Genomic DNA, 26733 nt, shown 5'->3' on the forward strand with positions numbered 1-26733 from the left:
TTGCTGCTCAACCCGGCCTGACAGCGTCCGGGGCTGCAGGAGACGTGGCGGGAGGCCAGCGCCTCACACCCAGGACAAAATCACCCGCGCCGCCCAGCCAGAACCGGCTTGCTCGGCAGTCGCGCACGCGCAGCTGGTCGCGAACAGCGCGCCCGGTGACTTCCCCGCCCCGAGCGGGCGCACGCCGTTCCACCTCCGCCCACCGGGGGGCGCAGCGGTGCCCTTGCTCGTCGCCAACGGCGCATGCGCTCGCCCTGGTACGCTTTTACGTCTCCGCGGCTCTCCGAGCCCTTGCGGCGTCCTCCTCTGATTGTGCTTCCGGCGTGAAGGTTACCGTCAAGATGGTGCCGCCGGTGCAGGTCTCTCCGCTCATCAAGGTGACTAGGCTTTGCGGCCGTCGCCGCGTGCGCGACCTCAGGGAACCCTGGACCCGCGCCCCCGCGGGTGCGACCTGCCCTCCCCCCTCCCCCCTCCCCGCGCTCCCCCGATCCCCGCCCTGCGCTTCCGACCCCGCCGCGGGCTGAGACCCCCACTGGACCCTGACCCCGCCTCTGACGGCCCTTTCCCCGCAGCTCGGCCGCTACTCCGCCCTGTTCCTCGGCGTGGCCTACGGAGCCAAGCGCTACAGTGAGTGACCTCGGGCGGCCGCGCCGCTGTCTCGGCCGACGGCAGAGGGGGCGCTGGGGCTTCTCAAAGCCTGTTGGGGCTCCCCAGGGCCGTCTGCTAAACCCCAGCGAAGGGCGAGAAGGGGGGCAGAGTGGGAGGCGCCAGAAACCCGAGCGGACGCGGCAGGTGTGTGGGTTGATTTGGGACTGGCTCAGGCGGTCAGGACCCCAAGTGCATCCTGATGCAGGGCAGCCCCCGGGGAACAGAAAAGCGGTGAGTTCCAGTTGGCACGTGGTGCCAGGTGGGTGTGGGAGGAGTGCTGCGGTCTGACGCGGGGCGGCCTCTGGCGACCTAAAGGACTGGGCGAAGTACGAGCCGGGTGGCAGCGGGGACCCTGCAGCTGCCCTCTGGGTTGGGCTCTCTGCGGAGCGGGAGCGGCAGCGGCAGGCCTTCTACGTCGAAGTAAAGGGTGGGAAGCCGGGGCGTCGGCATTTCCAGTGCACCTGAAGAGACTGAAGCCCCGCTAGGCAGCGTTTCAGTGAGAAAGTTCAAGTGTCTCCCCACCTTCCCGTTTGCCTTAAACAGGCTACCTGAAACCCCGGGCGGAAGAGGAAAGGAGGCTCGCCGCTGAGGAGAAGAAGAAGCAGGATGAACGGAAACGGATTGAGAGAGAGCTGGCAGAAGGTACTCGAATTACTGCATCGTACAGATTTGCCCTCCGCGAGATTTTAGGCACACAGTGCTGCTTCGTGGGGCCCCACTGCGGAGGGAGAAGCCCCCTCTCTTCATCCAGCACCGGCCCAGTGGGTCCTGGGGGTGTGTGGGGGCGGGGGGGGGGGCGGTGGAGCAGAGGCGTGGGTGTGGGGACTTGATGACACCTTGCCTTTGGTGAGGCTCAGGTCCCTGGGCCTTAGAGGTTAGTTGTCTGGGAATGTGACCTGGTGGTGCCACCTGAGAGGGGCCCACAGGACCGGAACCAGGCACACCCATCCCACTGACTGCTCTGGCAGGTTCCAGTGAGAACATGCGGGCACAAGGAAGACCAAGGACGAGGCTTTGAGCAGAGCGTAGTCGGGCTGCACCGTAACTAGATACTGGATGATGTTGAGCTGAGATGGTCTGTTGGGATCGCCTGAGGCTGTAATAACACGTATGTTTTCTTTTGAACCTTTCAGCCCAAGATGACAGCATACTAAAATGAGCCTGCCTCCCTGGAAGTGTGGATGAATAAAATTTTCTTTCTTGTTATGTGATGCTCTCCTGGACTGTCCCCGCTTGTCTCATTTCTGGACTTGGGCTTGGTTTATGTGCAGTGGGAGTGGGGATGGGGAGGGGGAATTCAGAAGAACTGACTAGCCATCACAGACTCAGGATGCAGTGCACAAATGAGCCTGTGAAACTCCTCCACTTCTCTTGGGCATCTGGGGGGGGGGGGGTGGCCCAAAGGGAGCAGTTTATAGTAGCGACACAGCCAGCTTGGGTGCTGTGAGTGCTGCTTGGTCTTTGCTAAGCCCTAGGCCACCCGTTGGGTGGGCCGTGCAAGTGTCGGGATGGGACCTGGATCTCTATCCCCCTGTTGTGAATCCTCTCCTCAACCCACAGGAAGGCATGTGGCCGCCCGGGGACCCGACTGGGGTGCTGCACAAGCTCGTTATCGGACTCCGGCTCTTGCCGAGCTGATAGCCGGGTCCTGCCCCTCCTGGCTGTGCCCCTTCCAACCTCTGAGGCCTGGTATTGGAATGTTACTATTTCCCAGTCACAGGACTTGAGCAGATTTCCCTAGGCTTTGAGCCCAAATTTCATTGGTAAGACGAATTCACTTGCAAATGTGAGGAGAAAATGAGAAGCAAGCATATAAACGCTTTAAAGCCTTGGTTTTAGTTTTGGTGAGGTTTGAGTGAGGCCACCTCAGCTCCTCCTGAATTTGGTGGGATCTGTTCCAGTGTGGCCAGCTGGTGCTGAGTCCCTCTGGAGGAGCACCTGGCCCTAATCTCAGGCGGTCACCAGGTGTCACTGCTGAGATGGAAACTACCTCCATCTGTGACTGGATGGCTTGGTGGGGGGTGCTCCCCATTCTCTCTCCCCACCTACCCCATGAGCTCTGGAGCTCTAGGAGAGGGCTTGGGTGGCATCTGAATTGGCCTTACAGCGACCAGTCTCAACCTGCAGCTGAGAGGAGGGGTTAAGTGTCTAGTGTCTGGGGAACAAATGCTTTGGAGTTCACATTATAAGGACTTCAAGTTAAAAGCCCTTAATTTCTACCAGATAATCAGTACCTGTTTCAAATGGGAGTAGTGTTCTGTTTGGGTGTGGCTATGCCAATTCATAAATACTAAGGGAGCCCTCACTCGTACAGGAGTTGGGCAGACCCTAGGCATGGCAGTGTGCCCCCTGATCTCAGGGTCTGTCAGTGCACCTCTGTGCACAGGGCTGTTAAACGTATTTATGCACAGGTCACTTGTGTCTGATCACTGCCTCACTCATGGCCTTGAGCTTTCTGGCAGAATTTTCCAACAGGTCATATGTGATGTGCCTGTAATTTCTGCCGAATTAAAACAAGGGTGATGTATTTTGTTTTTATTCTGAATTTCTGGTCCTATTTTCCCTTAAACCAGATAGGCAATGGTACCTACGTATCTTACTTGCCCATACACACATAAATGTGCAGTCGTGAATGTTCTCACCCAATGCTTTCAGACACAGTTCGCAGACCCTTTCCGAAGATCTCTGTGGTATTGCTATGTACCCAAAAGATGGATGAGCGTAAGGTAGGCTAAAGTGTTTAAATTATTCATCGTTGACTTTCATTTATAAAAACGCAAGCCTTAAAAAAAAATTCAAAATATTCAAAATTGTCTTCAGTCACTTCGTTGGGCTTCCTAACCTGTAGCAAAGGGTTAGAGGTGGAGTCCCAGGAGGTGAACGGGATGAAAGAGCGGTCCGAACCCCCGGAGCAGCTCACAGGATGCAGCAGGTTGAAGACTTGGGGGCGGGGCCGCCATTGCAAATCTCTGTGCCCCCTGCAAGAGAGAACAAGACGCTGAGTGAGAACCGTGTGCACTGGCCTTGCTCCTTCCCTTCCACCCCATGTCCTCTACCAGCCCTGCAGGATGAAGGGCAGAGTGTGGGACCTGCGGGGAGCCTAAGCCGATTAGTCTAGCCCGGGCTCAGCCTTTCTTATCTTAGCTCTGGTGACACTTTCAGTTCTGCCGCCCCCGCCCCGCCCCCCAACCCTGAAACAGTCTTGTTTACATTGGTTCCCTCCCCATAGCGGGAAATCGCAACAGAAGTCCCAGAGCTGAGGTGGCCAAGCACAGGCAACAACTTCGGGGATTCCATCTTGGGGGTGTGCTGACTCATTGCGATGAAGCCACATTCCCACAGCAAGGGGAGGGGCGGACAGGTAAAGAAACGTTCTGAGTCGGCACAGGGAAGGGTGTCATGCACACTTGACTCTTTTAGCTCACTTTTTTTCTTTTAATTTTCTTTGTTCTTTTTTAAATAGCTCGCTTATTTTTTAAGGTCTTCTGTTTTGTTTCTGAGGGTAGCGTGGGAGTAGAGGTAGATTTTCTGAGTTAATTAGGAGGGAACTGCAGCCTGATGGTGGAAGAAAGACCTGTTGAGAGTTCACCATGTTTGGCTGGGATTTCCTCCCCTTTACAAGGGAAGTAACATTCAGTTACTTCATTAGGGAAAATGAAAGTTCCTGGCTAGAGACACAAGGAGACCTTCCAGTCTGGGAGTGTTGGGTGCACTGCCTGAGCAGGGCCGATCCTGAGGGATGGCCGCCCCTGCCGTGAGGAACCAGAGCACGCCAGCCACAGTGCTGTCTGGCACCTGCCTTTTCTTGAGACTTGACTCTGGTCTTTAACTCCATCTCTTCATACACTTCAACGTGGGGACTAACCAAGTGCCCGCCCCCACAGCCCAGACCTTTCTTGACTGTTGTCCTCTCCTCCTGTTGCTGCTTCTCCTCCTCCAGGGCCTTCACTTTGGCCTCGTACTCATCAGCCAGAGCCTTCCACTCCTTCCTGTTGTTCTGTAGTCGGTCGAACATGGGCAGGATCTCCTCGTGGAAACGGGAAAACTCCTGGAATGAAGGGAATGAAGAAGTTGCCCACACCGTCTGACTGTTCCTGGGCCGCTGGGGCAGGTGGTCTCCCCACGTCTTGGCCCTTGCTGGCACCAGCCTGTCCCCCCACCACCTTGCCCCACTCCCCCAAGAAGAGAACCTGGGAGGGGGGTCTGCCTGCCACTGAGACGTCACTTTCCCAGCAAAGCCTTGGAAATGGAGAAGATAGGATGGGGAGATGTGGGGTATGAATGCTTATGGCACAGATGAGGCCCCCAAGAATAAAATAGAAAATAACAATGGCGGAAGGGGAGTCCCTTGGCAGAGGGAGTGGGAACACGGGGGCAGACAAGCAAGTCCCGAGGCTCCTTCTCTGGTCTCTTATGCACACATCACCCATGTACACATGTGTGCACACACAAACACACATACAATCTATGGAGCATGTGGATGGACTTGGGGAAGGCAGTGGGAGGGGAGCAGTGTAGTGGGGCTGTGACCTGTGACCTTCAGGACTGGGATGTACATCCTGGTCCTGCCTTCCTTCCCAGGACTTATAGCCCCAATGAGGGGGTAGCAAAGGGAGATGGTGTTTCAGTAAAGGGGAGCACAGGAGCTGTGGGGGTCAAAGGGGGGGTGGGACTGGTCCAGTCAGGGGTGACTTTACTCAGAACCAGACAACCTCCTCCTCAGAGCGTGGGACCCTGCAGCCCCCAGGACCAGATGGAGTGGAGCCCATGGGCATGTGGGCATCACTTGGGGGGGGGGGGGGCGGCCCCTCTGACTGCAGAGCCCTCCCCACCCCCGCCAACATACTCCCTGGCCAGTGACGTCACAGCACATGTCTTCAGCACAGTGTCCCACTGTCACTTGTGCAACATGTGTTTGCTGGGCAAGGAATTCCCAGCTGTGACAGGTGGACCCATCCCTGTCCTCCTGGGTTCACAGGCACTGAACAAATGCACCCACAGATAAACTGCAGTCAGTGCCCTGAAAATAACATGCAGGCCACAAGTGGGGGTGCCTTAGGGTCTTGGGAAAGCACATTTGAGGTGAGACCTGATGGAGAGCAGGAGGACCCTCCAGAGGGAGGAAGCCAGTGGGTAAGCATGAAGTGCTTCTGAGGGGCTGGCTAGGTGAAGGTGGGAAGGTTCTCCTTGGGGTGACGCTGAGGATTTCAGATTTTAAGTGCAAGTCTGAGGAGATAGGGGCTATGGCAAGTCAGGCCATTGGGTGAACCCACACCAGTCCCCTCCTCCTCCTGTGAACCCAGTCAGGCCCTGCTCACCTTGTACACGAATGTGCACACAAAGTCGATGAAGCCAACTTGTAGTTTGGGGAGCTCGGCTGCCTTGTTCCGGTCCATCATTGGCTTGGTTGGGGGGGGGGGGAGCAGAGACACTTTCTCTGAGCCCACAGGGCTCACTCAGCCCCACCCAGCTTGGATGAACATGTCCACAGAAACACAGATTAAGCAGTGTCCATGGGATGAAGGTGAAGCCTCTGGCCTTGGGGCCTGGCCTGCCTTGATAGATGCTGGCCCTTGAAAGGAGACAGCTAGGACACCCCTGTCCCCTCTGAGCCATCTAGTAGTTCCAGGGCTAGGTCCACCGTGGTGCTCCCAGTTCCCTGTCCCCTGAGCCCCTGTCTCCCAGTCCCCTGGGAGCTATCCATGGTGCTGACTCAAGACCTGACCAGAGACCCCTGGGGGGCAAAACTCAGATGCCTCTGGAGGGGCTGTCCATACTGTCTACACACTCCAGGCTGCCTGAGTTGGCCCTTGCTAGTCTGTTCTTCATAGCTACCCACTGTCTGAAGCTCCATGTGGCAAGGGTGAGTCATGCAGGACCTAAAGGCCTGGCCCCCAAGGGACTTGGCTGGTTGGTCAGGATACCCTTACCTGCAGTCTGTACCTGGCCCCAAAGCCTTCTCAACCCCATAGGGTTGAGACAGCTACTCATTGACTGGAGTTGACTTTCCATTTCTTCCACATGCCTTTTGGACAACACTATGCTTTCCTCATACCCTTGGTTCCTATGCAGGTACCATTGTAGTCTAGCAGCATATTCCTGGCCCCACATTGCTGACCCGAAGATCTCAGCATTGCCCATCTGCTGCCCTGGGCTGCAGCCACTGGCTCCCTCTGGCACCGTACTCTTCCCAGTTGAAGGCCTTTCTGGAGCAGCTCACAGCTTGGCTGAGGTTCTGTAGAGCTTCCTAGGCCATGGAGGCTCTGGGTTACGGGCCACAGCCTGCTTCTACCAGCTTTGATAATGGCTTTCCATCTCTGCATGGGCACCACAGCTTTATCCAAACCCTATTATTTCTATAACTTTACCCATTTCCTGAGTCACCTAATTTCACACTCAGCTCATGTCACATGGCCCCACAAAGTGAGACTGAGGTCCCAGGACCCCCAAATCCCTGGGAGTCCCCTGTTTCCACTAAGTGAGGCCTGAGTTTCCCAGGGACCACAATGGGGATTCTGGAATTAACACTCACAATGGGCTGCTGATCCAGAACTGTCCTTTCCAAGTCACCTTGTTCCCAGAACTCAGCCGCCACCAACAGAGCTACCTGGGAGGTACGTAAAAGGCAGTCATCCTGTGGAGCTTAGTGCTTGGTCAGAGAATGACCAAGGAGGCTCTTGCCTGGAGCCTCTGTGTCCTCAGTCTTCTCTGCCCCAGACCCTCTGGGATCCCCATTCTTCAGACTGGGCCTAATACACAGTGAGCACATTGGCACTTTCCAATATGGTGGCTGCTGGCCCATCCCAGAGCAAAGGGGCAGCCCTCAGTGCTACTTGCAAATGAAGGCTCTGTCCGCCTATCTCAGGCTTCCCCTAGATGCAATCCCAAGAGGCACTGACAAGAGGTGGGGGCCCTGCATGACTTCTGACCTTGCTCTGGACTTCCCAGGGCTTGGTGATGGCAGACAGGTCACACGCCGTCATCATCATGGCCCTGCAGGGAGATGGAGCTCCAGGCATGCCGAGGCTGGCCTCCCTCCCTCCCCTCCACCTCCACCGCTGGGCACAGGTCCAAGCTCCAGAGTCCTTCTAGTAGTAGGCATCTTACTGTACACACACACTTCAGCCCACCCCCCTCATACTCCACCTCTCCCTCCTTCTTGCAGCTACAAACTAAAATCAACAAATATTTATCAGGCAGCCTCTAAGTGCCCGTGATTTACAGTTTTCTTTGGTGGATCTCTGGGATAGGCCTGGGGGAGGACTGTAGTTCTGAATCTCCATTTTGTACATGCATCTGTGGAGGTTCATAAAATAAGTAAAATACTGCCAAATCCACAAACTAAGGAAATGGACTGTCTGACCCCAAATCCTGTACGGTCTTCCCAGAAGAGGAGGAGCAGGTTAGATGGAGCATTTATTTTGACGTGTCAAAGCCATTTGGAGATCAGCTGTTCTTGTTGCGGGTCATGGGGGTGGGGGGTGGGGTGGGGTGGGGTGGGGTTTCCTATCTTTGTCCCGGGAGGTTTGAGGATTAAGCAGGGCAGAGATGGCCCCTGTCTCCCCCGCTGCTCACATGACTATCTCCTTCCGAGTAGTCTCCAGGGACAGGTACTCCACCCAGCTCTTCCTGTCCTCATAGTTCTTAGACTCATCCACAATCTTCTGGAACATCGTCCTCTTCCTGAACCCCAAGAACAAAGAGAGAGAGAATCGACCCCCAGCCCCTCACCCCACCCCTGAGCCAGGACCACCTCCTAGGGGTCCCTTGGGTCTTCCCAGAGCCCCTGACCGACGCTTCCCCGCAGGGAGGGCGGCACGCACTTGAAGTAGAGCGCCAGGTCCGTGGCGATGATGGCGATGTCCATTAGGTGGATCACGTGCTCATGCTGCCGCCGGTTCAGGTTCTGGTAGATGTTCAGGGTCTGCGGGAAGGGGCTCAGGTGGTAGAAGCGGTCCGCCTGTCCCCTCCCCCTCCCAGGATCCGTCCGTCTGTCCCTCGCACGTTGCTGGCCTGCTCCTCCCCCTGGGTCGTGGGCACCAGACCCCGGTGGCCTGGCTCGCTGACCCCTAGCCCTGGCCCTCCCCACCTTGGCCTGAGGGCTGAGCTCACCCCGCCCTGCGGTGGGTGCTTCACCAATGACCCTCCTCCAGCCCCCCTCCCCCCGCCCCCGCGGGATACCGAGGTGGGAGGGGCCAGGGGTGCAGGCGACAGTCAGTCGGTCAGTGGGTGGAGAAACGCCTTGAGTGAGTAACTAACTGGACACGAACCTCCTCTGAGAGCAGGAACTTCCCGAACTCCAGGTGATGCCGTTCCAAAATCGAGGAGCCATGGAGCTTGGCTAAGGGATTCTGGGATCTGTTACAGAGGTTTTACTAAAATGAAACTTTGGTCAAAAGCCCCCAGAGTGTCTGGTTGCGGCTTCTAGGCTTCCTGTCCTTCCCCTCCCTGCCCCTCAGCCAGCTGTAGGCAGGCGCCTCCCGTGGGACCCCGTGACAGATTCTCCTGCTTAGCCCCCAGGGCGCCCACGTGAGCCACCTACTTCATCTGGTACAGGTTGTTGGTGCCACGGTGGTCGATGTCATGGCACAGGCCAGCGGTCACCATGGCGAAGGCCTCCAGGTCTGTGTAGTAGCTCTTGAGTTTGCCGGTCTGAGGAGACACGCACCTACAGTTCTGCAGCTCAGCTCTGTCAGCCCCCTCGCCCACCCTCCCTTCACTGGGCCGGGGGCGGCGGGGGGGGGGGGGGCAAGCAGGATGGGGGGGGAGCTGGGCCCTCCCCAGACTTGGTGTTCTGTACCTATTTCCGGGGCCGGGGGGTGCACCCCGGTGGGAGGGGCTTCCACTTCCTCTCCCCTCTGCCCTTGAAGGCCTCCACCCCCCACGCAGAGGAATCCCCACCTCCAAGCACCTGGGGCACGGCCCATGGAACCAGGAGAGGCCTTAGGACCCTGGCCAGATGGGAGGGATGACAGGGAGGCATGTCTGGCCCCTGACGGTACACGCACCATGAGTAGAGTGAACATGGTCTGGGCCACATTGAAACCATGGCGCCAGTTGTGGTAGGTGATTCTCCGGTACCCTTTGCTCACGGAAAACAGGAACCGCACCAGGACCTGCGGGAAGCCAAGAGAAACACGGGCCCTGGACACTGAACGTCAGTCCCGCCAAAGCATTCGCAGACTGACAGCTTGGTGTGAAAACCCTGCTCACTCCTGTACCCGAGGCCTCCATGACCCTTTCTGTCCCGACGCTTCACACTACTGGCCCCTGACGACTTTCCTGGGTGGGAGGGGCTTGCTTGTCACTGCAGGGTGCATGAGGGGTGGCAGGCAGCCTGTGGGGCACAGAGTCGAAGCTAGGAATGGCTCCAGCATTCCTGGGGCTTCCCGGGTCTCCACCTGACTTCCCAGCCCCAAATTGGGAAGAGGACCCCAGGCAAGGGCTACAGGGTGTTTTAGAAGAAAAGGTCTGTTTTGGGCATGCGTGTTTGAATGGGGCAGTATTTGTGGGTACTTGGCAAGGGTGATGCAGAAATAAAACGTGACACATTTTCTGCCAGGCGGTTATCTCCGGACAACAGAATGTGGGCCAAGGGAGCCCCTGCTGCTTCCACTGTGATTTTTAGTGTCAGAAAATGATTCTGAAGTTTAGAAATTCAGTTAATGATTTCTACACCTTTTTCCTTTGTGTTTTCTTTTAGTGTTTAGTAAAATTTCTTTTGACAATGCCAGCCTGTTGCACCTGTTCTCGGGGGGGGGGGGCACACGAGGTGGAAGTGTGGTGGCAGAAAACTACAGGACAGCAGCAGAGCTCAGGGCAGAGCTGGGAGGGCCACCCCTCCTCCCTGGGGTGACTTCTGGGGGTCTCTGTGTTCAGGCTGAGAGGTCTGTGCTTTCTGCACAGCTGATGGGCTCCTTCTGTTTCCTCCTCTCCACCCCACGCCAAAGCCCTGCTGTTGCCCAACAAGGCACTTGATGATCAAATTGCCAGGAACAAGTATTTATCAGACATTCCATCCATGTATCTATCCGTGGATACATTCATCCGGGGATGTGTTCTAGGCATACCTGCTGTGTGTATTCTGTAATGAGCATGTGGCCAAACTTCCTATAGGACCTAGGACTCCTGACCACATCTCTCCCACCTCTTGTGGGGTTTGGGGCTCCCAACCATTTCCAAATTCTACCTCCTACTGGATCTGGAACCCTTCACCACAACTCCAACCTCATAGTGGATCTGGGACCCCTGACCAGGACCCCCTACCTCATAGTGGATCTGGGACCCCCTGACCAGGACCTCCCACCTCATAGTGGATCTGGGACCCCTCACCACGACTCCACCCCACCTCCTGAGGGATCTGGAACTTTCGGACCACGCCCAGCTCGTAGTACATCTGGATGCCGCATTTGACCAGCTCCAGCTCTGTGCACTCCAGATCAGAGAAGTGGAACTCATAGATGTCGAACTTGTTGGGCCCCGGAAGCACTTCCTTCTGTGGGAAGAATTGTGGGGCTGAGGGAGGCAGGCTTTTCTCTTCCTTCCCAGGACCCTCTGTCCAGCCTCAGATGCCCCAGTTGTGTGGTGACATCCCCCCTCGCGGTTGCTTTGGCTTGTGGCTGGGACACTCACATGCCCTGCGCTTCAGCCCCCACCCAAGGCCCCACAACAAGTACAGGGGTGTTGTCAGGAAAACAGATGCAAAAACACACACGTAAAGAGATCCAGGCACACACGTGATGCACAGACACACACACGGACCCAGGCACAGGGATATGCAGACAGCAGCAGACATCAGGACGTGACATGCTCTGGTCTCCTAGGAATGAGGAAGTCTCTCCCGACCCTCAGGCCCCTCCAGTCTCCACCTGAGGGGTGGGAGTCAGGTTCTGACCAAGATTGTCCCCAGCTCATCCTCCTCACAGTCAGCAGGCTCCTTCCCCAGGCGTTCCCTTGTTGGCTAGGAGAGAAAACAAAGGCGCTGAGACAGAGAAAGTGCCAGCTATGCCCCTCACGAGCATGGGACGAGGTGACAGCACTACACCCCTCATGACTATGAGACAAGGTGACATCTGGCACAAGACAACAATTGCCTTGGGAAGCCACAGCTGGAGCCTCTAGCTTCAGAGGTAAGTGACAGTGCCTATGGGGTACCTCACATTTCCTGCGTGTCCCCCCCACCCCCAGCACTGTTCTGTGCTGTCCACATGGACAACTGATGGAGCCCTTGCACAGCACAACCAGGAGGCTCTGGACGCTGCTCACAGCTGAGGACACAGGGCAGGGACTGCCCCTGGCCACGCAGAGCATGTGGGACTCCAGGACCGGCTGGGCCCTCTGACCACAGGACGTGCCCTAACTACTGGGATGTGCTGCCTGTGGAGAGGGGGCCAGGCTGTGACAGGAGCGGTACCAGGACCAGCTGGATCTCATCCTTGTCGCATCTCACGTGGTAGAGAACCATGTCCTGCGCGATGTCCTTGCGGTTCTCCAGCTTGTTCATCTTGTCGTAGGTGTCAGTGTTCAGCACTGACCAGCCCAGGAACTGAGTGAGGGACTGCAGACAGAGAAGCAGCGTCACCACCCGCCATGTGCCCGCTGGGTGCCAGGCCCTGTGTCCTGATGTGTGGAGTGTCACTCTGGGGCAGTGAGTGCTTCTAATGGGGTCTCCGGGGTGGAAGGGGGTTCCAGGATGGGGCCTCAAGCTCCCCCTTGTCCCCACTCTCCTTGGGCCTCACGCTGGGTCCTAATGCTAAAGTAGGTGACAGGGGGCGGGACTCCACATGGCTGTGTCCCATGCCATCACACAGGTGTCACCTCTGAGAGCCGCACCTGGGACAGGTGTTTACCTCCATGAGGACTTCATCCTGTTCGTCAAAGGGCTTCCCGTCTTTCCTGTTGTAGAAGGTTGCGACCCCCACAATCTCCTCCTTTTTGTTGACGATGGGCATGGAGAGGACATTCTTGATGGTCCACCCTGAGTCGTCCAGAGGCCCTTCCTGCAGGGAGAGGCGTCCAGAGACACCTGCTACTCTGAGCCTGGCCCTGGCCCAGGCTTGTCACCCAGAGAGCGTGAACCTCTTTTCTGCTGCCCTCAAACTGCGGTGACTGGGCTGTTGTTCCTGTCTGTTCACTCCCCCCGTGCACGAGCACCTCACGTCTATGGGTTTGTGTTGTGCCTTCTCCCACCAGCGAAGGATGACGCTCTTTGCCCACCAGGGCGGCTTCATGGTGTGAGTTCTGTGGTCACACGGGATCCTTCTCTTGGAAGGCTCCCACGCTCATTTGAATCTCTGCTGCCATGCTCTTAAAGTGTTTCATGGCTGTCGAGCACGGGGCCTTGCAGCCCATTCTGTTGGGCCCCACGAATCGTCTCACCGTCCATTGGTCACAGCCAGTGAGATATGAGCAGTGGCCAGCTCCTGGGAGAGGCCTTGGAGACAAAGGCCGATTGCACTGGCCCACTTGACTCTTGGCCCCCTCCAGAAAGGAGCGTGTTTGGGCCTTGTGTCCCCAGAGGAGGACCCAAGGGGCAGGAAACCTCACCGTGGCCTGGCCCTGCCCCACCAACCCGAGACCTGAGCACGGAAGGTACGTGTTTGCTGCTGTTAGCGCCTGAGATTTTCTTGAGGAGCGAAAACTAATTCAGCCCATCATTCCCCTAAGTACGGCATACTTTCTCTAATGAATGGATAGATACCTGAAATTTGAACATTTCGTCGGCGGGGGCATTCATAATGTTACAGATCTGAAAGAGGATCAGGAAAACAGTTTCACCTGAAGCAGCCAAATGTACCATATGATTCTAAACCAGACTATCCAGCCTGATGGATTCTAAGCAGGCGAAGCAGGGCAGCTGGGAGAGGTGCAGGTGCTGGTGGGAAGGGCTGGGGCACCAGTTGAGGACAGAGCCTCAGCAGACTCACAAAGCCACTTTCTGCCACGTAGGTTGGAAGGCCACTGGCCAGGGCCCAGTGATCGGCTGGGGGTGTGCTGGGGGAGAGAACAGAGGGGCAGATGGTGGATGGGTTGTCCGATGCGTGCATGTAGATTTGGCACAGTGTGTGTGTTAACGTTCATTCCCTTTTCTGAGCTCTGGGCGGGGCGGGAAGGCTAGCAGGTTGTGCCTCAGGGAGATCGGGAGGAGGCCAGGGGTTAAGTTTGGGGATGACTGTGCTGTTTTATCCCTCTTCTGCCTATGCTGAGGCCCCTTACCCTGTAGCAGCCCCCTTCACCACTGGGGGCCCCACGCTTCAACCCAGCCCCAGGGCTCAGTGTCAGTCACCTGTCCTGTGGCCTCGCACCTGGATCCCAGACCCTTCGTGGGACCTGCAGGGTGGGGTCCTGACAGGCTTATGGGGTTGCAGGGTCACATGGTCATGCAGCTATAGAGCTGGCAATGGCCAACACCTCTCCCCAGTCTGTCTAGTTTGGAGCCCCTCCCTGCCCTCTGCCTAGCTGTGCCTCCACTGGGACAGGCATCCCCCCTATCTTGCCCCACTGGGTGTGCCTTCTGGGGACCCCACCTGTGTGGGTGGCTGGGTGAACCAGGATGAGACTTGAGGCCTCAAAGGTCAGTTGCTGCTGCCAGGGCTACCTGGACAGCTCACCTGAGCCTTTGAAAGTGCGCCCTGGACATGCTCTGTGCCTCCCTCCCCACATCCTCACTCATTTCCTCCCATATTGGTGAGTCACCCTCCCTTCCCACCCCATTTCTGCCTTGCCCTACAGCATAGGGAGCATCATGGTCTGTGCGAGGGGCCAAAGGCTGCTGAATCCATTGTGATAAATCCCCAAAGCCAACCCAGCATGGGTCTGAGGGTGCTCCCACCCTCAGGTGGTGCTTCCTTCAAAGCCCTGGCACTTACGGGATGACCTTGATGTCTTCCTTGCCATGGAGGATATAGTCGATGACTTTGTAGAAGACGATTTCCTGTGAAATGGACCACAGCAGTCGTGAGGTGCTCCCCGGGCCAGCTTCCCAGCGGGAGCCTCCCTGAGGGGTGAGAGGAGCCACCCAGGTGCCCCACCCAGACACACACATGCATGTGCATACACAGCACATTCCACACCCAGAGTTATACACAACCCTCACGTGCACACACACGTGCAGACCATCAATGACATTTGTGTAACATACATTACACACTTATCTTCATTCTGTCTGTGTCCTACTCAAGCCCACACAAAAACTGGGTCCCATACCCTTTCATACATGTGCATACAGCCACCCAGGCCTGCGTGCGTGCGCGCGCACGCACACACACACACACACACACACACAAACTGTGGCAGGTCATGGTCACAGCCCAGCCTTGTGCAGGAACTCGTCTATACACTTGACACACAACCCTGTGAGGAGGGCACAGTTAGCAGGTGGGGAGACTGAAGCATGGCCAGGCTGGGTGGTGTGTACCAGGTTGGATGCACACATGATAAGGGGCACGGGTATCTGCCCATGTTGCCATGCACTTTTCATATTGCCTCTGTCATGCACATGCACACGCGTGTGCACACACATACACATGGCCCCATTAGGGAGAAGCTACAGTGGTTTCAAGGGGCAGCGGAAGGACCACCCAATCAGGACGGATGCTGGTTATTCCAACCAGGCTGATGACACTTATTGGGAGACCAGCACCTGCCCCACCTGGCCCAAGAGCATGGGGTGGAGTCAGGCGGGACAGCAGACAAGCACTCAGAGCAGTCAGGCAGCCAGCCGGCCCCAGTGGTCTGTTCCCACCTCCCCACACCCTTCCTAAAACCCTCCCTCTCCCACCCTGGGTCAAGCTGGGACAGACCCCTTCCTGCCCTGGAACTTAGGTTGGAGTCAGGGAAACCACAGTGTGCCAAGTGGACCTGTCCCCCCTCCACCATGACTCACGCGGCCATCGGGCGTGCGTGGGCCTGAGTACGGCTGAGCTTCTCCCATCAGCACAGGCCACACATCAAAGAATTCCTGAGCCAGGAAGAGAGGGGAGAGAGTTAGTGAGTCAGTCTGGAGCAGGTCAAGCCTGGCCAGGAGGCTGGTGGGACAGCGGGGCCTCACCTTCTCCTTGGTCATGTCCAGGAGGCCCACTGAGTACCGGTCACAGTTTAGATAGGCCCGCACAGTGTAGAAGGCCTTGTGGAACTGCCTCTCGATGTCTGTCAGCTCCTCAAACACCTTGTTAGCTGACCACAGCAGCACCTGGTGGGGGGGGGGGCACACTGGTGAGCCTGTGGTGCCACACACACACACACACACACACACACACACACACCTGTGTGACCACAGCAGCACCTGGGTGTGAACTGTCACACCAAACATACACAGGCACACATGCAGCTGACCACAGAGCCCCAGAGGGACACTGGTTGATGGTGCCCCTCCCAACAGCATCTCCACAGAGTGCCATCACCCAGGATTTCATCCAAGCACAAGGCTATCTGCTCCTTGACCCAGGTGCCCTGAAACCTACTGGAAGGTAAACCCTCCAAGCTTCGGCCGCGTTGCGGACCCTCACTGTCTCGTGCTGGCCTTGGGCTGGGTCAGTGAGTGAAAGAGTGAATGCATTAGAATTGAAAGGTAAAGCTTTGACCAGCCTTCCCTTATCAGCCTTGAGAAGCTGGGTTTTGAGAACATGGGGTCATTGTGTTCTGGATGTCACAAAGCAAGTTGAGAGCAACAGGTCACTGACATGCTCCACGAGGCCCTGGCCAGACCCTCCCCGGGACGTCGACACCCCAACTGAACCCTGGCTGCTGTCCAGGGTCACTGACCAGGCTCAGGTGAACCCTGTGGGGCTCTCCCCTCTCCTGCCCGGGCGGAATTTCTCTATTTCCTCAGCCAGGGCCCAAAGGCAGGTGACTCCAGCCTGTGCCACCCACCACCGCACATGTCTTCTGGCCTGTAAGGAGTGTTGCTTGGTGCAAGCCCCTCCTGCCGCCATGCTGCTTCCCCTCCTGCCAGCCCCTCTCAGGCTTTCTGCAGCTCCCACCCTTTACTGTCATGGCAGAATGGGCTTTGGCGGCCCCACTTGCCCTGGAGCCTCTCACCAGGAGGCGCTTAACCCTAACCCTATCCCTGACATTCTCCATTGGTGCACAAGGCTCATGGAGATCTGGTCCCACCCACCACTCTCCATTGGTGGATGAGGCTTACCTGGTGGCCTGGCCCCACCCCCTCTCTGCCCATCCCTCTCCAAGGCATTACCAAGTGCCCTCAGCACTCACTGTGACTGATCACAGGGTCTTTGCACAAGCTCTATCCTCTGCTTTTACAGCACTCATTCCAGGGCTTCCTCATCTTTGGGTCTCAGCCTAAAGTTATCTTTGGGAGGCGTGTCTGAGCACCCACCAAACCTGACCCCTCCCAACACTCCATTTTGTTCTGACCTCATGCAGGTGCAGTTTCATTGTCTCCCTACTCCACCACAAGCTCCATGAGGCCAGAAGGCATAGCTTCTTCATGGCTACACAGTACTTCACGCCTGAGTGCCTTGCAACCTGTGTGTTTCTTGATTGCACAGAAGGCTGTGAGCTTTGAAGCTCTAAGGCAGACTGTCTGAATTCCAGGTCCTGTAGCCAGCTGCCACCTGGACGACTGCACATGCACGGCAGGGGAGGGCAGGACTCTGTGGTCACCCACACCCACCATACTGTGTCTCCTTCACCTTTGAGCCGCTGGCTTAGCAACCTGGTCCTCCGCGGCTAATGGCTTGGACACAGAAGCCTTCATCCTTTTCCCCCACACATGGTGAATAAGGGTGCTGATCTGCTTCCCCTCAGCTCTATGACCTCAGGAAGGTTGGCTAACTTCCAGACCTCAGCCTCCCCACCTGTAAAATGGGGATAACGATGCTGGGAAGAGGAATGATGGAACAGGAGTCGGGCTCTGAGAAGAGTGCTTGGCTTTCAGGAGCCCATGTCTATGAGTGTGCACATGAGTGTGTTAGTCACCTGGGTGTCCATTCCACAGATACTCACCAAGCTTCCCCTGGGTACAAAGCCCTGACTAGGACCAGAACACACACCAGAGATATAAGAATTGGGGGAGTCAGGCTGGGGGAAGGCTGGGTGCTCAGAGACGTCAGGGTCAGCTGTCCCCAGTCCTGCTGGAGCACAGGGAGGGGTGTATGCCTGAGCTGCACATCCAAGTTTTGAGTCACCTGAGTACTTTGGTCCCCAAAGCCTGTCCCCCCCGGAGGAGGACAGCGAGCAGAAGGACTTGTGCCTCACAGTATAGCATCTGAGGGACACCCTCCGCGACCCCCACCCTGTCCCATCCTGCCCTCCTTGCAGAGCGCCTCCTGTCACGCCCTGCCCCTCGGCTGCTCCAGTCAGACCAGGGGCCCGTTGCCACTTGCTGGACTCTGCTCTGAAGCAGGTTCTCCATGGCCTTGAGGAAATAGGGGCTTAGCAGGTTAGGCAACACATCCAAGTGTTCTGAAGCCAGGCGTCCTGGCTCACTGAGGGCCTCTGCATTCCCCTCTCTCCCTGTTTCCTTTTTTAACTTTCTGAGTTGAGTCTGGCACATTCAGTAGGCGAGTGTGGTGGAACACAGCTGGGTGGATTTTTATGTTGGCACACACCTGTGCAGTCAGAATTTAGAGCATTTTAGTCCCTGGTCGACATAGCACCCTCTCTGTCTTGGCAACGGTTCTTGGGACCTCTGGCCCCGGAGTGCTCTGGAACTTCAGCGAGGTGTCTCATCCAGTCCCTGCTCTGTGTCACTCTGGGGCGCTGTTCCTGAATCCCCAGTGGCTTGGGCCTTCCGGTTGCCCTCTCTGCCACCGCCTTGATTCCAACCTGGGACCATCTGAGGCTGCTCCTGCTCATCCAGTTCCCACATAGCCTCCCCCTCCCCTGGCTTCAGACCAAGGAGAGTTCTGACACCCGTTGGCCGACAACGTCTATGTTGCCTGCTGGAGATTAGCAGGCCAGGACCCTCAGGGAGTAAACATAAGGTCAGTAAATGGGCCTCAGACTTTCAAGAGAAGTTAGAAACCCAGATTCTTAAGTGAAATCCAGCCTTTAAAACATAGGAAAACTTGTTGAATTAGACTGGGGCCTTGTGTGGCTCAGGACATGTCCCACCTTTCGGGGTGCAGCTCACTTCTCGTCTTCTGGACCTCAGCTCCTTTCCAGGGAGTGGCCACCACATGTTGACCTCAAGCCTGTGCCTGCTGTCATCAGCACACCAGTGCCGCCACATGTTATGTGAACCCAGCACCAGGTGATTGAGGGACCGGGAGCCAGGATCAGCCGGGGGCTGCAGTGTTGCCCCTCATAGATTCATGCTCCAAAATGAGAAATATGGGGGTGATGGTGAGGAGCCCAGTTGGGCCCTGGCACCCAATTGCATGTGGGGACGGACAACACAGAGGCCTGTACAGCCTCCTGGAATGGAGAGGCTGGTCTTGTGAGGCCCAACCTGGCACTCATACTCCAGGAGGGAGAGGTCAGGATGTGTGGAGGGTGGGGGGCAGACAAGAATGGTGAGCCAGTGAGCTCTGGTCAGCCTTGGCTCCCAGGGCTCTTAGTGAGTTGTAAGCTTTTGAGAACTGGTTGCTCAGTCTTCAGAGATTGTGATGTCCAGTGGTTAGACATGGCCATCATTAAAATGAAATGATGTAAACTTCAAAAATAAGAAAAGTATATTAAAACAAATGTACCAATGTGCAACCTTATTGCTTCCTCGTTATCCCACTGCAGTTCGCTATCACCTGTGCTCCTGAGGCTAACTTATGGTGGAAGATGATCTGGAATAGGACACATCTCCTCCCAACTGTCTGTGTGGTTTTCTGAAATTGTCTAGTCCTGGCAGGGGTCGTGCATTCTCTGGTCTTCTCAGCCAGCCAGCAGGCCATGGCACACAAGCAGCCTAGAAGGTGGAGAGGCCAGAGTCCTCACCGACGAGGCAACAAGGACTGCTGGGGAGTGGGGATCACTCAGCGAAAGCGGGCCAGTCAGCTTGATGTGGTAGATCAGGGAGAGTTCCACCGTATCCGACCAAACCTAATGTGCACCCTGTTGGTTCTGTCGCCTCTGACTAAAGAGGCCTCGGCGTTTTCAGGAAGGGACTGGCAGGGGGCCCTGGGTGGAGTCTGCAGGGAGCATAGTCAGGGTTGAGTAGTTCTTGACTGGGGGATGGAGGGCAGGTCTGAGGACCCTGAGAGCTGCTAAGGTTTGAGGAGGGGGGGGGACACCCTCTTCGTGAGAACTGCTTTAATTCCCAAGTAGCTGCTCTCCTACAGCACAAGGGCGAAAGAAAGCAAGGAGCAGGTGCCAGGCTTAACTGCAAACCGTGTTGGTGCCAGTCTTCACTTACTTTAGAGTTTCTGCTCCAAAAGGGATTGTGAGGTAGAGCCCTGTGCTCTGCACAAATTAATTAGGGTTCTTAAAAACGTTGTTCATAGTATGAGGTGTCAGAAAGAGCTTTTTACTAGGACTAGGTGATGTCTGAGTGGAAAATCAAAGCACCCAAATGAAACATGAATCCATTGTTGAAGCCCACAGTAGAGCTCTGACTTAAAGCATGTCTGTACATGCGTGTGGTCTGAGGAGCTGGAAACAATGCATTTCCTAAGCGTTGGCAATTCATTTGCCAGAATGATACTTATTGCTGGTTTAGGTCTAGCATAACTGGACAACAGGACAGACCAAAATCCCTGAGTCTCAGAATCCACTTCTAAGTGGGGACAGGGGGTGCTAGAACATGAACAGAATAAACAGCCTTATGGCTTGTTGCAAGTAGATGAGTAGACAGAGGGGATACAGGAGGCAGGGTTGGGTAGGGAATGCGGGGCTCAAGTGGGGGTGCTCAGGGCAGGGGAGAGCTCTCTGCAGACGAGCCACAGGGTGTGTGGAAACAGTGTTCCTGGCAGAGGGACCTGCAGGTGTAAAGGCCCCTTTGAGGGACAATGGCTGGGGTGGAGCAAGGGTGGGGAGAGCCAGAAGGAGGGAAAGGGCAGTGCAGGGGAGCCCCTGAGGTCATCCAGTGACATGACCTAAGTTTTCAAAATATGGCTCTGACTGCTGAGTGGGAGTGGGCTGACAAGATGCAGAGGGAGAAGGACCCTGTGATGTGTCCATGACAGCAACAGACAAGGCCCTGATTTGTGTTTATAAAGGGGAGCACTCAAGCAGGGGTAGCTGGAGAGGGAGGTAAGGGCTCAGGATATGACGGGCAGTGAACTGAAAACCTGGCTTTTCCTGTGATGCAACTTTCCTGGAGGGAACCGTGTCCCCTGCCTCTGAGGAATACCCAGTGGGGGGAAGTGTGCATGGTGGGATAGGGCCAAGAGAATTCTCCCAGACTTGCTTCTCTGAGGCACATACCTGGGAAGATGGGGTTGGATTTGAATCTTAGTCTGAGGTCACTGCTTGGGAGCAGCTGATGGTAAGAAATGGGGAAATGTCCTCACAGCAATTAAGTTAAGGGGCCTGACCAAGAGAAAGCTGCATTAACTACTCCTGGGAGAAGAGGGGACCACAGAGCAAGGGCAGAATGAGAGCCACTCAAGACACTAGCTGCGAGGGAGGTGGGCTAGACCCTACCAAGGCAGAAGGACACACAGAAATAGTGAAGAAATAATGGCTGGAAACCATCTAAATTGGATGAAACACATGGATATTAATATCCAAGAAGCTCAACAAACTCTAAGTAAAATGAATTAAAAATATCCACACCAAGACACATTATAATCAAATTTTTGAAAGCCAAGACAAAGAGAGTCTTGAGAATGGTGAGAGAAAAGGGACTTGTCACACACAAGGGATCCTCAGTAAGGTTGTCTGCAGATTTCTTATCAGCAATTTTGGAGGTCTGAAGACAATGGGTTGGTATATTCAAAGTGCTAAAAGAAAAAAAAAAACTCTGTCAACCAAGAATCCTATATCTGGCAAAACTGTCCTTAAAAATTGCGAGAGAAATTAAGACATTTCCAGGTAAACAGAAGTTGAGGACGTTTATTACCACTAGATCTGCCCTGAAAGAAATATTAAAGGGAGCCCTGTAGGTGAAATGAAAGGACACAAGACAGGTACTCAGAGCTTCATGAATAAATAAAGATTTCAATAAAGGCAAATACATGGATAATTATAAAATGTAGCATTATTGTAACAATGAAAGCTAGAAAACATAGCTGAAGTAAATTAAAGAAGACATAAATAAAGAGAAAGAACTGCCTTAGTCATGAATTGGAAGAGTTAATATTGTTACAATATCAATACCTCCCAAAGTGACCTACAGATTCAATGTAATCTCTATCAAAATCTGAATAAGTTCTTTTGTGGAAATTAGAAAAAATCCTAAAGTTTGTATCTCAAGGAATCTCAAGGGATCCTGAATAGCCAATCTTGAAAAAGAAGAACAAAGAGGACTCATACTTCTTGCACTTAAAACTTACTACAAAGCTTCCTTAATGCTGGCATAAAGACAGGCATATAGATCAATGGAATAGAATAGAGAGTCCAAGAATTAAGTTGGGTCTTTACCTCACATCATTTGCAAAAATTAACTAAGAATGGATCAAGGCTCTAAGCATAAGACCTAAAAGTACACAACTCTTAAAAGAAAACATAGGGAAAAAGCTTCATGACATTGGATTTGGCAATGATTTCTTGGATAGGGCAGCAAAGGGCATAGTCAACAAAAGAAAAAAAATAGGCAAATTGGACTTTCTGAAAATTAAAAACTTTTGTGCATCAAAGGACACTATCAACAGGTTAAAAAGGCAACCTTTAAATTGGGATAAAATATTTGTAAATCACATATCTCATAAGGAGTGAATATGTAGAATATGTAGAGAACCCCTAAAACTCAACAACAAAAGAAAAAAAACGTATTCAAAAGTGGGCAAAAGACTTGAACAGATATTCCAAAGAAGATACACAAATGGCCAATATACATGTGAAACGGTGATCAATAACTACTAATCATTAGGGGAGTGCAAACCAGAACTACAATGAAGTACCTCTTCAGGCCCATTAGTATGGCTACTATGAAAAACACACAGAAAACAACAAGTATTGGTGAGGATGTGGAGAAATTTGAACCCCGTGCATTGTTGGTGGGAAAATGGAAAATGGTGTAGCCACTGTGGAAAACAGTATGGCAATTCCCCCAAAAATTAAAAATAGAATTACCATATGAACCAGCAATTCCACTTCTGGGTATGTAATCAAAAGAATTGAAAGCAAGGTCTCAAAGAGATGTTTGTGCACCCATACCTATAACAGTATTATTCACAATAAAGTGTGGAAGCAACCCAAGTGTCCATTGATGGACAAAAGGATAGCAAAATGTGGTCTATCCAGACAATGAATATTATTCAGCCTTAAAAATAAAGAAATTTGGATACTTCCTACAACATGGATGAACCTTGAAGACTCTATGTTAAATGAAACAAGCTAGTCACAAAAAGACAAACGCGGTGTGATCTCACTTATATAATGTACTTAGAGTAGTCAGAATCATTCAGATAGAAAGTAGAGTGATGGGTGCCAGGTGCTGGGGACAAGGGGCCTGGGGGGGGGTGAGTATTTAGTGAGCATAGAGTTTCAATTTGGAAATGTGTAAAGAGTTCTGGATATGGATGGTGATAACGGTTACACAATATAAATGTAATTAATACCACTGAACTGTAGACTTAAAAATGGTTAAGATACCAAGTTTTATAGTGTTTCTTTTAGCACAAGAAAGATAATTAGAAAAGTAAGTAAAGAGAGGGAGAAATATATACTATGCTAACACTAATCAAAAGAAGGCTGGAGTAGCCATGTCAGTTATAGACAAAGCAGACTTCAGGAGAAGGAAAATTATCAGGTGTAAAAAGGGACATTACATTATGGTACAGGGGTCATTTCTCCAGGAAGATAACATCCTTAATGCGTATGCATCTAACAACAGAGCAGCAAATCGCAAGAAGCAAAAACTGATGGGACTTGAGAGAGCAACAGGTCGGCAACTTCAGTGCTCTTCTTTCAGTAATCGATATATCTGGCAGACAGAACATCAGTAAGAGTTGTCAAAAGAGCACCGGAGACAGCGGACACCAACACACACTCCACGCAACAATGGCAGAAAATATGTACTTCCAAGGTCACATGGAGCAGTCACCAACATCGGCCATATTCTGGGCCATAAAACCCATCTTAACAAATGTGAAAGAATAAAAACCACAAGGAGTAATATATTATCATACTACAGTGGAATTAAACTAAGGATCCGAAATTAAACAGAAAGTAGCTGGAAAATTACAAAATATATGAGACAAAAAACTCTTCTAAATAATACATGGGTCAAAGAAGAAGTCTCTAGAGAAATTTATAAAGCGTTTGAACTAAATAAAAATGAAAATACAGCTTATTAAAATTTGTGGGATGCAGTGAAAGTGGTGCTTAGAGGGATGTTTATGATATTAAATGCACATATTAGAAGAGAAGCAAGATCCGAAATCAATAATCTAGAAAAAGAACTAGAAAATAAACTAGAAAAAGAAAACCAATTTAAGCGTAAAGCAAGCAGGAAAAAAAATAATACATAAATAGTAAACATTAAGAACAACACTATGCCCCAAAATGTGACAATGTAGGTAAAATGATTTTTTTAATGCCTTGAAAGACACAAACTGCCAACACCCACATAAGGTGAAATAGAATACTCTGAATAGAACTGTATGCATTTAACATTTTTTAAAGTTTATTTGTTAATTTTGAGAAAGAGAGAGAAAGTGAGAGAGAGAGTGAACAAATAGGGGAGGGGCAAAGAGGGAGGGAGAGAGAAAACACCAAACAAGCACTGAACTGTCTGCACAGAACCCAATGTGGGGCTCAAACTCACGAACTGTGAGATCATGACCTGAGCTGAAACCAAGAGTTGGATGCTTAACTGACTGAGCCACCCAGGCGTCCCCAGAACTGTACATATTAAAGACATTAGAACAATAATTCATAATCTTCCAAAAAGAAAGCACCAGTCCTTGATGAATTCATTGATGAATTCTACCAAACACAGGGAAGAAATTATGTCAAACCATGAGATCATGACCTGACACAAAATCAAGACTCAGTTGCTTAATGGACTGAGCCACCCAGTTCCCCTAGATGCAAAAATTCATAATAAAATATTAGCAAAATCAATCCAGTAATGTATAAAAATAATTATGCTCCACAACTAAGTGGTATTTTTCCCAGGGATACAAGGCCGGTTCAACATTTGAAAATCAATTAATATAATCTACCACATTAACAGGCTGAAGAAGAAAAAAAACACAATCATATCAATTGATGCAGAAAAAGTATTTGACATAAATCCAACACTCATTCAGAATAAAAACCCTATGCAAAATAGAAACAGAGGGGGAGCTTCCTTAGCTAGATGAAAATTCTACAAAAACCTTTAGTGAGCATCAAACTTAATGGTGAGACAGTGGATGTTTTCTGCTAATATTGGGAGTAAAGCAAGGATGTCCCTTCTCACCACTCATATTCAACATTGTACTGGAAGTCCTAGCAAGTGCAATAAGACAAGAAAAAGAAATGCAATGCATATAGATTGGGAAGGAAGGAATAAAACTGTCTTTGTTTGCAGATGATATGATTGTTTATGTGAAAATACCAAGGAGTCAATTTAAAAAAGCTTCCTGGAACTAATAAGAGATTGTTTTAAGGTCACAGGATATAAGGTTAATATGCAAAAGTCAGTTACTTTTCTTCATATCAACAATAAATAATTGGAATTTGAAATTAAGAACACAATATCACTTATATTAGCATAAAAATGAAATACTTAGGTGCAAATTAACAAAATGTATATGGAATCTATATGCAAGAACTACAAAATTCTGAAGAAACCAAAGAAAATCTAAAGAAATGGAGAAAGATTGTCTGTTCATCAACTGGAAGACCCATTATTGTTGCCAATTCTTCCCAACTTGATGTACAGATTAAACGAAGTCCCAATTAAAATACCAGCAAGGTACTTTGTGGATATAGACAAACTGATTTTAAAGTTAAAAAAATTTTTTTTAAAGTTTATTTATTTTGGGGGCGCCTGGGTGGCGCAGTCGGTTAAGCGTCCGACTTCAGCCAGGTCACGATCTCGCGGTCTGTGAGTTCGAGCCCCGCGTCAGGCTCTGGGCTGATGGCTCAGAGCCTGGAGCCTGTTTCCGATTCTGTGTCTCCCTCTCTCTCTGACCCTCCCCCGTTCATGCTCTGTCTCTCTCTGTCCCAAAAATAAATAAAAGGTTGAAAAAAAATTTTAAAGTTTATTTATTTTTGAGACAGAGAGAGATACAGCATGAACGGGGAAGGGTCAGAGAGAGAGGGAGACATAGAATCCGAAGCAAGCAGTGGGCTCCGAGCTGTCAGCACAGAGCCCAACGCGGGGCTCGAACTCATGGACTGTGAGATCATGACCTGAGCTGAAGTCAGACACTTAACTGACTGAGCCACCCAGGAGCCCCTGATTTTAAAGTTTAATGGGAAAGGCCCCTCCCCCCACCCATGGAATAGCCAGCATAATACTACAGAAAAAACAAGTTGGAGAATTGATGTTTCTGATTTCAAGGCTATAAAACTATAATGATAAAGACACTATGGTATTGGTGAAAAAATAGACACATAGATGAATAAGACAGAATAGAGAACCCAGAAATAGACTCAGACAACTGCAGTTAGATGAAGGAACAAAGGCAATTCAATGGAGAAAGGTTCATCTTTGCACAATTTGACATCCATATGCAAACAAGTGTGTTTAGACCCAGACCTGACAATTTTCACAAGGATTAACTCATAGACCTAACTATAAAACACAAAATTATAGGGGCGCCTGGGTGGCTCAGTCAGTTAAGCTTCTGACTTTGGTTCAGGTCATGATCTCAGTTTGTGGGTTCAAGCCCTGCCTGGAGCCTGATTCTGATTCTGTGCTCTCTGTCTCTTCCCCTCCCACTCATGCAATGTTCTCTCTCTCTCTCTCAAAAAATGAATAAACATTGAAAGAAATTAAAACACAAAACTATAAAACTCCTAAAAGATGATATAGAAGAAAATATGGATGACCTTGAGTTTGGTGATGAGGTGTTTTTTTTTAAGTTTTTA

At 52.2% G+C, this 26733-nt stretch overlaps 2 protein-coding genes across 3 annotated transcripts in view; one reads left to right on the forward strand and one right to left on the reverse strand.

Annotated features, from left to right (window-relative positions):
- The first annotated feature begins 243 nt into the window (after positions 1-243).
- ATP5ME (ATP synthase membrane subunit e) lies at positions 244-1866 on the forward strand. Its single transcript, XM_040490135.1, has 4 exons — positions 244-377; positions 573-627; positions 1192-1290; positions 1782-1866. The coding sequence occupies exons 1-4, from the start codon at positions 342-344 to the stop codon at positions 1805-1807; spliced, it is 216 nt and encodes a 71-aa protein (XP_040346069.1). The 5' UTR covers positions 244-341; the 3' UTR covers positions 1808-1866.
- A 597-nt stretch (positions 1867-2463) lies between these two features.
- PDE6B (phosphodiesterase 6B) overlaps positions 2464-26733 on the reverse strand; it is a 35617-nt gene continuing 11347 nt past the window's right edge. For both annotated transcript variants that reach the window (XM_040490117.1, XM_040490124.1), the window contains exons 4-22: positions 15698-15838; positions 15533-15607; positions 14517-14581; positions 13575-13641; positions 13349-13396; positions 12498-12647; positions 12062-12205; positions 11543-11608; positions 10997-11143; positions 9657-9764; positions 9191-9300; positions 8919-9006; positions 8472-8572; positions 8224-8331; positions 7578-7641; positions 7181-7255; positions 5967-6050; positions 4540-4696; positions 2464-3626 (exon numbers count right to left, since the gene is read on the reverse strand). In XM_040490117.1, coding sequence (XP_040346051.1) covers positions 3565-3626; positions 4540-4696; positions 5967-6050; positions 7181-7255; positions 7578-7641; positions 8224-8331; positions 8472-8572; positions 8919-9006; positions 9191-9300; positions 9657-9764; positions 10997-11143; positions 11543-11608; positions 12062-12205; positions 12498-12647; positions 13349-13396; positions 13575-13641; positions 14517-14581; positions 15533-15607; positions 15698-15838 — 1860 coding nt within the window. In that variant the 3' untranslated portion in view covers positions 2464-3564. The remainder of the gene's footprint in view (positions 3627-4539; positions 4697-5966; positions 6051-7180; positions 7256-7577; positions 7642-8223; positions 8332-8471; positions 8573-8918; positions 9007-9190; positions 9301-9656; positions 9765-10996; positions 11144-11542; positions 11609-12061; positions 12206-12497; positions 12648-13348; positions 13397-13574; positions 13642-14516; positions 14582-15532; positions 15608-15697; positions 15839-26733) is intronic.

The sequence above is a fragment of the Herpailurus yagouaroundi genome, unplaced genomic scaffold (genome assembly GCF_014898765.1).
Source record: "Herpailurus yagouaroundi ecotype Mexico unplaced genomic scaffold, PumYag 28, whole genome shotgun sequence".
Taxonomy (NCBI): domain Eukaryota; kingdom Metazoa; phylum Chordata; class Mammalia; order Carnivora; family Felidae; genus Herpailurus; species Herpailurus yagouaroundi.